Below are 15,331 nucleotides of genomic sequence, written 5' to 3'. Positions count from 1 at the left end.
ACAATCAGAATCTGGTTCCAGGGCGTAAGTTTTGCATTAATTTACGTGTATTCGTGATGTACCATCAACTAAACTGATCGAAAGCTGGGAAGAAAATGTGATGTTCAAATGATGAATGCGGATTCATCTTCATTTTATAATAATACATAGTTTTGGTTAGTTATATTTTTTTAATCAAACTTTGAAACTGGAAATCTGCCACGGGACATTTTGTACTACTAGTACTCACTCTGTCCAGAGCTTCGGCGGATTCCCGCAGCGAAGCCATGATGTGGAATATGACGTCAGCCACGGACTGGCGGAGCGCCACCGGGTTGCCCATTGCAAGGAACAAGTGGCCGACGTTGTCTACTGACACCTCCACCAAGAGATCAAAATGTTCATTTTCCTGTAAAGAAACATCAGTTATTTGGTTTGATTTTAAAGCACAAACTATATTAGAGTCCTGGCCGTGGCCATCTAGAGATGGCGTCAGCTGTGAATGCTGAAAGAACTGGTTAGATGCTACTTTTGCCCAAACTCTCGGAGAGCAATATTTTTTAACGTGACAAAGTGTACCTCCAGAGCCTTGATGTAGGCCATGACCCACTCGCCGAGCGTAGGCGTGCCGTGCCACTCGTACATCCAGCGGTAGAGGCAGGAGAGCGAGGCGCGCAGGCCGGCGGCCTCGGGCGAGTGGTCCGCCTGCTGCACGAGCCAGCGCGCCGCGGACAGCGTCTCCTCATCGTTCAGCCCGTCCAGCACCACGAGCACGATCGACGTCGCTGGGCAAGCGTCTGACTCTGTGCCAACAAAATATACAAGTCTTTATTAGTTTTTTTTCACCTGAAAGTTGGGGCGGGGGGCATTTTTGAAATAAAATGTAGGTATCTTACTCACACATTTTATAATATAAAGTACTTGATCTCTTTTTAGGTATTTTGGTAACGCAAATAATATCCATATTATTTTTAATCATATTTATAGGATAGAAACGCAAAATACAGGGTGGGCAAATTAGAAGTACACACTTCAGTTTTTAAATTGTACTCTATGAAATATAAAGAATATTGAGTATTTCTTCAAAAATATATTATTTAGGGTTGGCAATTACAAATGAGAAATAATGTCTGCCAAGTGACAACCTCTAGCTGTATGGCAGTGAACTCCTTTCATTACTTTTTTGCACATTTTCAGTTGCGTTATATCTGTGTCTGTATCCCAGATATTGTGTTTAAACTGTTGAAAGTTTATCGGCCTGTTAGCATAGACACGTCCTTTTATATAGCCCTGCAGTAAAAAGTCAAGAGCTGTGAAATCTGAGAATGTTGGTGGCCAATCAACGACCGTTTTCCGAAATTGTTCGCAATTTTCTTAGTTTCCGCAGTACAGGATTGGGTTGAGCAGAAAGTTTTGATAGTTAAAAAATGTTGTTAAAGCGAAAACATATCCATAACGAATTCGACGTATCTAATCTTCGCCTTCACACATTTCCATCTTCACCACTGAGATGGTTGGCAGTCCCCAACTGTACGTTTCTCCAGAAACTTCCTGCCTCGCACAGCTAACTGTGAAATGAACTGACCCTTTCCGGTTTTTCTGGCAAATGTTTACGTTAGATTAGGTATTGCCATATTCCTAATGCTTACAATATTTTTATGTATATTTAAGTATACTCGGCAAAATTTCACCTTCACATATAAACAGAGTTTCGTTCACATTTTAAAATTACGTGTTGTATTGTATGAAACTTTGCACGTAAAATGACGTGAGGTATATCTAGTTCAGTAATTAGTTTTCAATATAGCTACAGTTTATAAAACAAACGAAATAGAAAAGCTAAAATTCTGAAGCTACATAAACTAATTATTGGACTAGATATACCTTATCCTATTGTAAGTAAAAAGTTTCAAAGCAATATAGCTAGTCGTTTAAAATGGGAGCGTAACTACGTTTGTATGGAGAACCGGTCTTGCTGGGCATTCTTAAAACCTTCAAGAAAAGAGCGTACTCCCTTATTACCTTAAAGGCCTACAACGCACTTGTAGTCGGTGTTTTTAAAGGTTAATTATACTTTTTTAGTTTTTGGGTATGTAAGTTTCTTTGCTGCATCATAACATTGAAATGCCTGAATTGATACGATGCCCTCTTAACAAACTTAATAAAGAAATCGCCATACGTGAAATACGCGTCGTTGAAGAGTTGCCTTCTGGTCTTCATCAGCAGTTCCGTTTGGCACTTCCAATTAACCAACTCGGAACTACATAGGTACTTTTGAAAGAAAAATCCAGATTAGTCCAGAAATGACGGAGTTCTGAGGTAACAAACACAAAAAAATACGATCGAATTGATAACCTCCTTTTTTTAACATGGTTAAAAATGAACGATTAAGGTTTGACTCCTGGACTCTTCATATTTCTGAGAATACTGGGTACACGTGTGTATGGTTTTATATTCACCTAGTTCTTTAGGTAAATCATTAACGACGACCGAACCTCTCCCGAAGCTCAACTATAATTAATTATTGAAATGCGTAGCTGCAGGAATATCAGCAACATAATTACTGTGTGCAATAGTCACAGTCCGGATAAACTACACAGACACGGATACAATCAAGTTTATGTCATGGACACGACGCAAAGGCAAGCCTTGATTGATGACTACTACCTAGCTGCGGCTGAAGCTTAAGACTGGATCGTCTGAGATACAATTACTTTGTTAATTGATTTGGATGTGCCTGCGATCAAGGATTTACCCTAACCTATTGGGAGCGTGCACGATGGCAGCGCCGCTTAGCGTTCGCAACTACTGGGGAGCCGTCAAATAATGAGCTCAACAAAATAAAGATTATTCCTTAATAGTACATTATGATACAAGTGTGCTAAGTTGGTCACTACACACGAGGCGATATTCTGCACGCGAGCTGTAAGCGAGCGCAGCGCGCAATAAGAAAACCGATGTGGGTAATGACCAATGCACACGCGTTTCACGTTTTTCAACACACTAGCGAGGAAAATACAAAACTTATAAATTAGATATTTTTTTGTCAAAACTGTAAAAGTAAAATTTTCAAAATGGTGACTTACAGTTTTAATATCGAATAATTGCACCAAAGCGTGCTGGGCTTGTAGGCACTTATTCGCCAGCTCATTGAAGTAAGCTACCAACACATTTTCCAAGAAAGACTGGGCGTTTTGCTGATTTTCCATTGAATAAAAGTTTCATATGCCGCCAATTATTTTTCGCCCCATTTTGATGTAAAAGGCTATCGTTCTCGGCTCTTGCCTCTATTAGTATTACTGGCAGCGTCAATTGTATGTGTTCATCGTTTTCAATGCTTGTTCACTTTCACTTTCAGTATTATTGCACTTTATCAATATATCAGCTATCGTGACCTATTTTTATCGTAAATATATGATTTTAAAGCAAAAAATGTGAACAAAATAACGGAATAGTATGGGAATTGACAGAAACACACGTAGTATTTTTGCCATATTTGGCCACATCAAGAGCTGTGATCGTTCCGGCTTCCCCCACCACCCGCTTTGCACACTTCCAATAACATAACATCTGTATTTTTCAAACACGATGGGCACGGTGGCATTTTTTTTCTTTTTCATTCCATGCTATTGAAGTTTCAGACTAATCCTTCATTTAAAAAATAACTTGAGTCCCAAAAGAGCAAACAATACATAATTATCTTAGAATAGCATAAAGCTTAGAATATTTCATAATAATAGACACAAATCACCAAAAAATACGTAAAAAAAAACCACAATTTAAATTTCGTTGAGTGTCATTATGTAAAACGGAACTCAAATGCAATAGAAATAGAGTTTGACTCTACTTACGAGTATCAACCGAATCGATTTTGCCAAATCGTCTCACTGCGTCCAATTGTGAAGGTACATATGTATTAGGCCGCAATTAGATTATCATATAAATATGATCGTAGATATATGAATTATTTAAATATGAAAACCCTATGACGGTGTAATAACAACATTTGATTACGAATTATGTGTAGTTGTGTAATTTGGTATACAAATAATCTTTTGATTTGGTAGAAAGGGCAATCACGTCCGCAGCTGTGCTATGTGATCTTTAGGGCTAGAAAGCTGAAATTTGGCACGAATATATAATACAAAGTAGTAAAATAAAAACTGGGAAAATGTTTTTTTAGGGTATCTCCCCTACACGAAAAGTGGATGTTTTTATTTCGCTTCAACCCTATCATAAGATATGTCTTTCAAAACGAATATGGGTCTTTATGAACCATTTTTTAATAATCGCGATATTTTCGAAAACAACGGCTCTTAAAAAAATGTGTGAGAAGAGAAAATAATATTTACGGTTTAGTCGTAGATTTTCACCACGCGACGTCGCATCATGCTACGATTCGACGTCGCATCGTGTAATTGTGTTTTCGCCCAAACACAATTATGATAACTAACAATTTGATTGATGGTAAGTAGTTGCAAATGGGCGATTGCAATCCTCGACATCACATGCGCGTCGCCGACCCTGCAAAGACGGTTTACTCCTTTTTAAAGGAACCTTTCAACTGTGTCTTTGCAAACGCGCATACGCACTTCGTTCATCAAAATCAGCTCAGTGGTTTCCATGTGCAGGATGCGAACTCCTCGATCGACTGCAGCAGCTTCCACAGCCGGTCTTTGGTACTTACGTGGGTCGAAGATGAAGGAGTGAAACTTATCGAGGACCGCAGTGATGAGCTCGTGGCGGACCCCGGTGTGCACGGAGCTGACCACGCGGTGGAGGAACTCCTCGATCGACTGCAGCAGCTCCCACAGCTGCTCGTCGGTGCCAGTCGTGCGAGCTGCACACAAATATTTGTGAACTAATATTTCAACGTTTTTACTAACTTTTATATAGGCAGTGTACGTACAAAAAAAATAATTTAGATACACATAGGTATCTTTAATTTACACTAGATTTAGTTCTACAAGAAAGTTACTTCCGCCATAAAGTAGTATATCGCTACCAGTGACGGATCGTTCAAAGGACTCGATTCCCACCGGCTTGTCTAACTTCAGCCCGTTGAGTACTTTCACGAAAAGGCAAAAAGCTTTGGGGGGCAAAAAGTTGCCGAATAGACGTCGCGTGATTTGTGCACAAGCCCTTACACGGAATTAACACTAATAATAATAATAGCCACAACCGAATACAGAACCTCCTCCTTCTATGAAATTGAAGTCGGTTGATAAATTAACACAAACGAGTGTTATATGCTATCAGGCACTAATTGCATTCAATCGCACGCGATGTCTCAGGTGAGGCACGTCTTCAAAGATCGAGCTGCGCAACTTCCTCGCACAGGTAGCAATAAAAGGGTAACGATACTTACAGAGACATTTCACAATATCTTGGCAATTCCTAACAAGCTCAGACGGTGGCGGCAGATAATGTGGCTGCTCGTTCATTAACTTGATATACTGCATAAGTGAATTCAGGTCAAGCTGGCGATTGTCTTGCACCAGCTCATGCTTCTTCACCGCCATGGTTGGTCTAAACAAAAAACATTGATAAGCACAAATTTATCAGCTCATTACATAATGTAACGGTAGTTCAATAAAGACTGTTTCCAGAACGAGTACGAGGTTGAGCGTCTAGTCATACTCACAACGCTCGACGCAACTGCGCAGCAACGCCATTTTCAATAGCGCTGACTGAACGCCAACGCTCAAAAGAGGATAGTGTGGGATGGCCCTAAGACGATGCGGGCGAGAAGAGAGAAACACCCGAAAATGTAAAATACATTGATTTTCCTTTTATCAAAATTTGACAGCACACGGTGGAGTGTATCTGTGCATTCCCGCTTGTAATTTGTAACAAAAAGCTCGGAGTCCACGATATCAAACCTACGAATTGCCCTACACTCCTATCCAAAATTAGAAAGAGAAAACTAAGAGATAAGGGGGTGTCTTTCATGAGATTACCGCGTTATCGTACCTAAAATAATTAAAATCATTGTATTCATTGTACATACTATGTGTATATGTAAAATCATTGTATAGGTGACACAGCTCAGGTAAGAAAGCACATCAAATATTTTTTGTAGGTAAAGCAATCTGTCAGACTTATGTAATGTATATTCTCATTAATAATAATTTCATTTTTCTTATTCTTTTGTAAGAATTCGATATGTTTTATGAAAGAGCTACGTATTTGTATGATTTTATATGACATACATATATATATTTTTTTTATCAATTTTCTATAAAGAAAAGTAGCTACTGTATGCAATTGCATGATTTCTATAATAATCTAAATAGTATTTTATTTTTCTTATTTAATGCATGTTAATTATAAGATGTAATGTTTTGAACAGATGTGTCCCGCCGAGTTTCTTGCCGGTCCATATTGGAATACCCTCCTCCATCTGAGGGGGGATTTAAATCTTCTCGGGTCAAAGGTGTAGGGTTAGAGCCGGTGTAGCTTTATTTGACGTTCATAAGCGCATTGTAATATGCCTAATTGAATAATAAACTATCTTTATAAACATTATGCATACTTTTATGATTAAGTTTTTTTTTTTAATTTACGTGTCTTCATGCGTCTCAACGCCAACAATAGATACGCCAGAATAAATAAAAATAAAAATTTCTGACAATTTACCGTTATTCATTCTTGGTCAACGACTACCGTTGCACAAAGATGTGATGGTAAGATTCACGTGGGTCGAGCAATCTTCTGAAGCTCAGTTCAGACCGAAGTTTTAGTAAGGATCTTGAAAATACTTAACTAAATTTAAATATCGAGAAAAATACCTACGACCGAGCCAGCGTAGGCGGTGGGTTTACAGCCCACCGCTCTCTCAATAACTTAGAAAGCACCCGGGAGAACGACAAGTCCGACGTTTTTGGTTCTGGGATCATTCTTTTCGAGGGATGTCCTCTGGAGCGATTGCCTATGTAAATGTTCCTACAACCGTTTAGTAATGTCGCTGGATCGGAAATACAACATGATAACACGATTTAATAAAGTTGGGTCTATACAATATCACATCTATAAATCAAACGAGAACTGGCGACGCAGCTGCCCTGTGTAATATAAAACCAACCATTTGGGGATCCAAAAGTGGGTACTTTTGACCCCTACCCCCTACGTAACTCAAAGTCTATTAAGTATAAACACATGAAATTTGGTTCATTAATTAAGACCCTGAAGGCTAACTAGAATTTCATCAATAAAATTCAACAGGTTATTAAGATCTAAAAATTGGGATTTTTCTCACTGACTGACTGACTGACCTTCTGACCTAACATCAAAAACCTAGCTCACTTCCAGATGACCTAGCATGTTGAAATTTGGCATCAAGTAGGGCTAAAATGGTCGTTTTTTTATCCTCTGTCATCATGCCTGTCACGTTCTAAAAAGTAGGTATGTAAGAGCGAAAGTGACGCATAAGATACCGCCGCTGGTGGGTAATTGTGTGTCTACGAACCTAAGGTAAAGGAACAGTGGCTTTTTTTACGATTTGTAATATATGTTTTCCAAACAACAGTCTTTTTTTAAACACTCAGCGCCTATCGAATTTGTAATAGCAAAAATGAATTTAAGTTTCAAAATCAACCATGTTGAATACTAATAATTTCTGTACAAAAATTAATGATATTTCAGCAAAAACATAAATGCGAAACGAGAGCCAAGTTCAATATTAAGAATACGCGTCGTTGTCAACTTCAGCGGCAAAAGAATTGAGAATTGACATTTAGGTGCATAGTTCTAGTTCACTGGGGATGTCATTAAAGTTCAGAATTTGTCTTGGCTAGATTTTATACCAACAAACTAAAATTTAGAAAAGTAACAGACAAATATTATATGGCGTGAACGTAAAATCTAGCCAAGTCAAATCCTGAACTTTAATTACATCATCCCAAGTGAACTAGAACTTGGCACCAATGACGCATGGAATGGGTTTCCCGAACCAACCACAACACAAACATTTTTCTATATTTTTCACAAGTTTGTTTTTATGGCGCCAATTCATTTCGTGATTTGTTATCGAGTTGCGCTATTTCTTAAACGAAAGTCACGCAGCAAGGTAACGCAATAACAAGCGATTGAGTTGTGTTGTGAGTTTATGTACTAACAATCCAAAAACGATTTAACAGGTTGTACTGTGTACTTGTGGTAAGGCTGGAAAGGAAATTACAGTTCCTGAACCGACAACGCCTAAAAATAGGAAATATGACCAATAATCTAGGATACTGCACTGGTAATTTATTTTGGTATACTGTGTGACAAAAAAGTATGTGCTAATTACACCCCCAGCAAGTCGCTCACACAGTCTGTTGGCACATACAGAAGGTAGTTTTAATGACTTAAATTTTTGGATGGACTACTTTTTTTACATCTGTTTCGCAGCTGACCAAATATCTTTTGGACCAAGGGTTCCCAAAGTTTACTGGGCTGCGCGACCCACCTGAACAATTTCACTATTTGGCATATATGAATAATAATATCCACTCGTGAGCTCGCGACCTTTCACTGGATCGGGACCCATTGTTTCGGAAGTGCTGCTTTAGACCCAACTTATAATTCCTATTTAAAACTATTAAATTTAAGAATGGCAATGCTGTACGAGTAAGTAATATCCATTACCTACTGTGATGTAAGTCTAACAGTGAAGTTCCAGTACCAAAGTTAGCTACTCTTGTGTAGATTAGGCAGTAGTACCTATTCCTACTTAATGAAAGTAAAATAAGACAGGATTATAATTGTGCCGTTCTCGAGAATATTCTCCGTTTTGTATGGGGAATATTCTCGCGCGAGAACATTCCCCTTGGTACCTAGAAAATACCTTCTACGATTTTTCACAATCACACCTTAATACTGTCTTATTTGACTTTCATTATGTTGGAATAGGTACTACTGCCTAATCTACACAAGAGTAGCTAACTTTAAAGATTGTATCGTTTATTATAAATACATATAAAACCTGGTCTAACTGTTGACTTGTTTATTATTTTGTAGTACTATGTCCTTAGGGTATGATTTGTGGGTATTTTTACGCCATATCTGATATAAGACGGACATTCATGGCATGGCGTTGAACCATCGCTAGAGTGGGTTGATAAAAATGGATGGCAAAGTTGGAGTTGTCGTAAGTAACATGCCATTTGCTCTAAAAGGCCACCATGCACAGATAGTTTTGGATCTGTGCATGGTGGCCTTATTTTTCAAACTAAAACAAATGATTAGACTATGCCCAGATGTGTCGCTTTACGAATCATGTTTAATTGCGGTTCGTATAGTACGATTTTTTTTGTGTAATGTAGTCTTGTTCGCAAACCGTAATTTTTTTTGTAGTATTTGTCCGAAATCATTATTGTTACTCGGGAGGATTGGGTAAATTTTGTCTTAACCATATGCTTTACGTCGAGCTCCCAGAAAGAAATGTGTACCTTATTAATGCACTAGTTAAACAAATGCGTGATTTTTAAATAAAACTGTAATACTGTATTTATAATAAACAATACAGTCTTTAGTACTGGAACTTCACAAAAGTTAAAAAACCGGCCAAGAGCATGTCGGGCCATGCTCAGAGTAGGGTTCCGTAGTTACTCTTCCGTCACAATAAGCTAAACTGGAGCTTAAAGTATGGTAGATTGTTAACCAAGGGATGAACTGTGGGTGTACATCTTTTTACTATGAAGGGGAAACTTTTTGCGATAACTCAAAAACAGCTAAACTGATCATATCCACTATAGTTTTCATTTAATGTCTTTCTTAAGCTCTACTTCCAAGATTTTTTTCTTTTTTTTTGGACCTATGGTTCAAAAGTTAGAGGGGGGGGGGACCACATTTTTTTTTTCTTTCGAAACAAATTATCTCCGAATATATTCACTTTATCACGAAATGTTTGTTTAAGACCCCTATTAGTTTTGAAAGACCTTTTCAACGATATCCCACACTCTAGGGTTGAAGCAAAAAAAAATGTTCACCCCCATTTTACGTGTAGGGGAAGTCCCTAAAAAAAAATCAAAACTTAGATTTTATTGTACGACTTTGTCGGCTTTATTGATTTATATATCCGTGCCAAATTTCAGCTTTCTAGCACTAATGACCACGGAGCAAAGCCTCGGACAGACAGACAGACAGACAGACAGACAGACGGACATGGCGAAACTATAAGGTTTCCTAGTTGACTACCGAACCCTAATAAAAAAGCAACCCATATTGTATAATTTAGTCAGCAGTCACTGGGGCACTGGACCAATAATTCAACCCTGTAGGCATGTATGCTTGATTACAAGTTAACCAGTCATAATTCCAAACTAATATTAAATACAAACTTACAGTTAGAAACTGTTATACCTACCTCATTGACCAAAAACCAAGTTACATGGTTTCATTGTTTACATTTCATCATTACTAATCATATTGACTAAAGTGTCCTATCCAATTGTAAAGAAAAAAACATTTATTGTTTCATAAATTAAATAATTAATAGTATCATGGTATTAATTGAAACTAATTGGTACAACTCACAGATCAACCTGTGCCCAATGTTTACTAACTCCCTGTCACATACACATTGTTTTTTTTTATCAGTTAACTTTGGGGTATGGTTAAGTACATGGAAGAAACTGAATGACATAGATATATTTTTTTATTTTTTTTCGTACCAATAAGTTTTTGTAATAGTTTTTGTAACACATACATTACATTTAAAGGCACCAAACAACTGAAAACTATGACATATCAATGACATTTAGAATATTGATCATCCAAGATAGTACATGTAGTCATGTCTGAAAACATCAACATAATTGAAGTGCCAGAAATATATATACACAACTTTATGGCCCATATATTAGGGTAGTGTATACATATTTTTGGAACTTTGTCCGTACAGATATTTTCAGACGTGACCATACTACTACAATATAAACTCATACTAAACACTAATCAATTTGGAAACAGACATTATCAGATAAAAATAAGTAATCGATTATCTCCAAAATGAAGTTAATTATTTATTATTAATAAAAAATATCATATTATTACTAACATAATGTTGTAAACAAACATATGGATACTTGGTGTCTAAAATTTTTGTTTTTTTTTTTCATTTTTACTCTCATCTGCCATCGGCTTTCTTAACCATAATCAGATTGTATGTATGTATCTATAAATTTCTTTTTCCAGGTGGTGGTCCATTAACCACCATTCCTTTATGTGAATACAGGGGGTGGGTCTAGTTCCAAGATCTACCACCTTTTGAGTCTTTTGATGTTACTGTTGTCATTTAATAGGTCTCTGGCAAATTCATTCTCATGATTTGTGAGCCATTCCTTATATTTCTTTGAGAAGCTATTTACTTCCTCTTTGATGGTTGGTATATGTAGGTAGTCATGTATTTCTTTAATACGGATAAACCAGAGTGCACAAGATATTGTTCTGAGAGCAATATTCTGGAATCTTTGAAGGATCTCGACGTTAGAATTGCTCCCTGAACCCCAGAGTTGTATACCATACGTCCAGACAGGTTTTATAATACATTTGTATACCAAAAGTTTGTCACTGAGCGTCAGAGGGGACTGTCTTTATATTAGCCATAGTAAGCGCTTAAATTGTATGCTAGCTTCATTTTTCTTTGCTTTGATGTGATTGGCCCAAGTGAGCCTCCTATCTAGGTGTCTAAAATAAATATATTCATTTTCATTTAATTTTATTAGAATATGCTTTCTTTAAGAAAGTTAATCTATGGTTAGGGTACAAGGTTAGGGTTATCTTAAGCTCAGAAATGCACCCATGAACCAAACAGAGTTTAAAAAAACAGTGTATATATTCATCCATGAACCACATTATTCAGAAAACCTATGTATTTTATATAGATTACATAATTGCTGGAGACTTCTAGGAATTCAAGAAAGTAGTTAATTGATCAGGGACGTACAACCATTAGCTGCCAAATGTCTTGACCTACCTCTCACAATTGGTCACTGCCTCTGTGAGTGCAGCCATTCTTTCTTATGAAAATAATGAGTTTAACAAAGTTAAAATCGCGGGAGCGGACCAGCCGCCCGCCCCGACGGCGCGCTCATTTTGCCGTTCAGGTGAGCGCGACCTACGCAACAAACCCCAACCCCGATATCAAAATATTGCATCCCCTCTATCACATGCGCATTTGCATCCACCCTGCAATGGCCCTGTAACTATTTACACCAGCTCCATAAAATGGCCTCCACGGCCCATCTGATAACAGATGATTATCATATAAACGGTAGTAAATCGCATACTTACATGCTTATGCAAAACGCTGATAAATAACAATCACTGCATACGAGTTCACCACTTCTTGTCAAAAATAGAAGTACACATTGTCCCTTACACCATAATATCTTTTAAATCTGTGATGGAACGACGACGATAACATTGTGGAATCCCGTATGGAGAATAACCACAAAAGAAACATACGACTTCGAGTGAATTCGTATGGCTATAACAAAGTATCACTATTATGTCCGACTTCATTGAACATCGAGATTAGACATGAAGTCTAGTTTAATTAACACCGTGACACAATACACAATGTTTGGTTATTTACATGAACAAACTTGTGATTATTCCAATTTTGATCTCAGGTTGTTAATAAATAGTTTTATAACCGAATAAATTGATTTTTGTTTCGATATCAAAATCTTCCATGAATCGCAAATGTAACCAGACCAGTTGTCTATGAATTGACTGAATCAAACCATAAACAAAACTACATAACAGTCAACTGAGTGCCCAACCATTAATTAATAAAGCCCGCATTCACGATCAGACAAGAGCTTGTAATCCGAATATCGAATATAATTTTCGTTCAATAAACTCAGAGAGAGACCGTTATTTGAGGGCCTACTGCAAAAAACGATCGTTATCTGAAGGTTTACTGCAAACACTGAAGTTCGCAAATTAATTACGGCATTCTTTATAAAAAATAACACCCTGGGGGCCTAACGCGAAAACCAAAATTCGCAAATTGCGAGGATATTTCTCTTTTACTCTTACTAAGACGTAATTAGAGTGAGTTATAGCCCTGTATCGCTCGATTAGCAAGTAGTTTTTCAACGGCAGTAGGCCCTTGCGCCTTTGTAGCGAACGTGGCCTATTTGGTGAATATATGTTTGATATTTGATACTTGTTAATAGGGTTGTTTCCAATTTTTTGAAACGCTTGTATTATGTTCTACAATAACTAAAATTTGCCCTAAAATTCATTTTTTATACTAAAAACGGCTTTAAATATGTTAAATTAACAAAATATATTTTGACAGATGCTTTCGCGCCCAAAACGCTCTTTGAAAATTGTGTGACGTCACAGTTTACGGTTTGACACATAACTACATACATACGTAGAAGATACGAACTGTCAACAAATTCCATCTACAAATTTTAGGGCAGAATTGTATCCCAATAAATTCTTTTGGATTATATGACCATATTTTTGTAAATATTGAATTTAAAATACCTTTTGGCACACGTCTCGTGACCAAGCTCGAAAAGTCATTGAAGATTCTGATGACGTCACAACTCTCGGATTGACACTGTTGACAGTTAGGCGATAAACAACAAATGACAAATGTCAGTTGACAATTCGTATCTTCTACGTGCGTATGTAGTTATGTGTCAAGCCGTAAACTTTGACGTCACACAATTCTCAAACAGCGTTTTGGGCGCGAAAGCATCTGTCAAAATATATTTTGTTAATTTAACATATTTAAAGCTGTTATTGGTATAAAAGTTGAATTTTAGGGCCACTTTTAATTAATATAGAACGTAATACGAGCGTTCCAAAAAATTGGAAACAACCCTATTAAAGACCCGAGTTTGCAATATTCTTACCCCCAGAGTTACACATAATGTTTTTCATCACACTTGGGAAGAAAAACTAAATTTTAAGCGAAATAATTCTTAAATACGGTGACATATCAAACATTCGTCTGCCATTTTGTAATTTCATGGCAGGTCAGGCATCGAAGGCACAGACCTATTCGGCATTCAGCCACGATTGAAAATTATGTAAAAATATTTTAAACCGCTGTTAAATTAATCAAATTAAATATTTTTAACCACAAACAAAAATATTAAATTAAAAATGTCAGTATTTTAAAAGTAAAACTCATTTATGATACCTGGGACCGATTTTATAAAGTTACAAGTTACAGGTTACAAGAGTACAGGCTACAGGCACCTGTAATGCACTGTAAACGGCTACAGGTGTTTTATAAATACACACAGATAATTACAGTTGTAAAGAACCATGTTCAATCTCGATTACAAGTGACATCTACAGGTGTAAAGGACATCACTGTTTAAAAAAAAAGTTTTCATAGATACTCATTGAATTTGCTGTTGATAGTACACTTTACCATAATGTGTGCACTATACTTATTCGAATAATCGCTTTCTACTCTACTCTACGCTAAATAAAGAGACGAATGCTATTAAATCAACGACAAATTTCGATACCAACCCTTTTCCTAGTATATAAAATAAAACGAGTCATTAATAAAACCAATTATAATGTGTTAAAGTTTGCAAAACGGGGTGTCATTCTGAATCCGTAACAACGTTTGTCCTAAAGTCACTTGCCCTAACAGGTTTGTCCTAATGGGCACAGGTCCTAACGATCAATTGTCATAACGATTATTTTCCATAATGTAATGGTTAGCCTATGAGTCATTTGTCCTATGCATTTGTTTTGTACCATAACTGTCCTATGCATTTGTGCCATGACGGCTTTGTCAAAGACGCTTGTGGATGCGACTGGGGACCGTAGGGCTGGCAGCTTCCTCGCACATCGCATTAGTATTGCAATCCAACGGGGTAATGCTGCCAGCATCTACGGCACCTTGCTGAGGGATGTATTTTTATTTTAGTTTAGGTTTTGCTCTAATTATAATTATTATTATTAATTTCGACGATTATAATTTAGTTTAGGTTATAAGTTTTGATGAGGAGTTAAGAGTGACAAAGAAAGATGCTCGCAAGTTGAGAACTTCGGCGTTCGCGATAGACTCGACTCTAACAAGCTCCATAATACTAAAGTAAGAAAAGGATAATATGTTTCTCTCTAATGTCTACGTCCCGGTGAAAAGCGCCCTGGTTAATAACTGCTGGTCCTGTAAGCATATCTGTTTCTCTCTCTCTGACTCATTCCTGTGTTATTGACAGACGTGACGGCGGACCACCTCCCTCACGATCGACCACGGTGGAGGTCCGGGAAGCCTATCAGTAACAGCTTTTAAAACTACTAAATTAAGGTTTTGTGAAGCGTTGTACAAAAGAGATAAAACTATATTCATGCCTTTTCAGGGGCCATAATACTAGCA

At 37.2% G+C, this 15,331-nt stretch overlaps 1 protein-coding gene across 1 annotated transcript in view; it reads right to left on the bottom strand.

Annotated features, from left to right (window-relative positions):
• Nucleotides 1-13,375, bottom strand: part of LOC133516684 (ubiquitin carboxyl-terminal hydrolase 35-like) — a 40,158-nt gene extending 26,783 nt beyond the window's left edge. Inside the window, exons 1-5 of the mRNA XM_061849708.1 lie at nt 12,256-13,375; nt 5,348-5,508; nt 4,667-4,819; nt 559-782; nt 230-388 (exon numbers count right to left, since the gene is read on the bottom strand). Of these exons, the coding sequence (XP_061705692.1) occupies nt 230-388; nt 559-782; nt 4,667-4,819; nt 5,348-5,501 (690 nt within the window). The 5' untranslated portion in view covers nt 5,502-5,508; nt 12,256-13,375. The remainder of the gene's footprint in view (nt 1-229; nt 389-558; nt 783-4,666; nt 4,820-5,347; nt 5,509-12,255) is intronic.
• Between the last annotated feature and the right edge of the window lie 1,956 nt (nt 13,376-15,331).

This window comes from Cydia pomonella, chromosome 1 (genome assembly GCF_033807575.1).
Source record: "Cydia pomonella isolate Wapato2018A chromosome 1, ilCydPomo1, whole genome shotgun sequence".
Taxonomy (NCBI): domain Eukaryota; kingdom Metazoa; phylum Arthropoda; class Insecta; order Lepidoptera; family Tortricidae; genus Cydia; species Cydia pomonella.
This window is presented reverse-complemented; position numbering and strand designations above follow the sequence as displayed.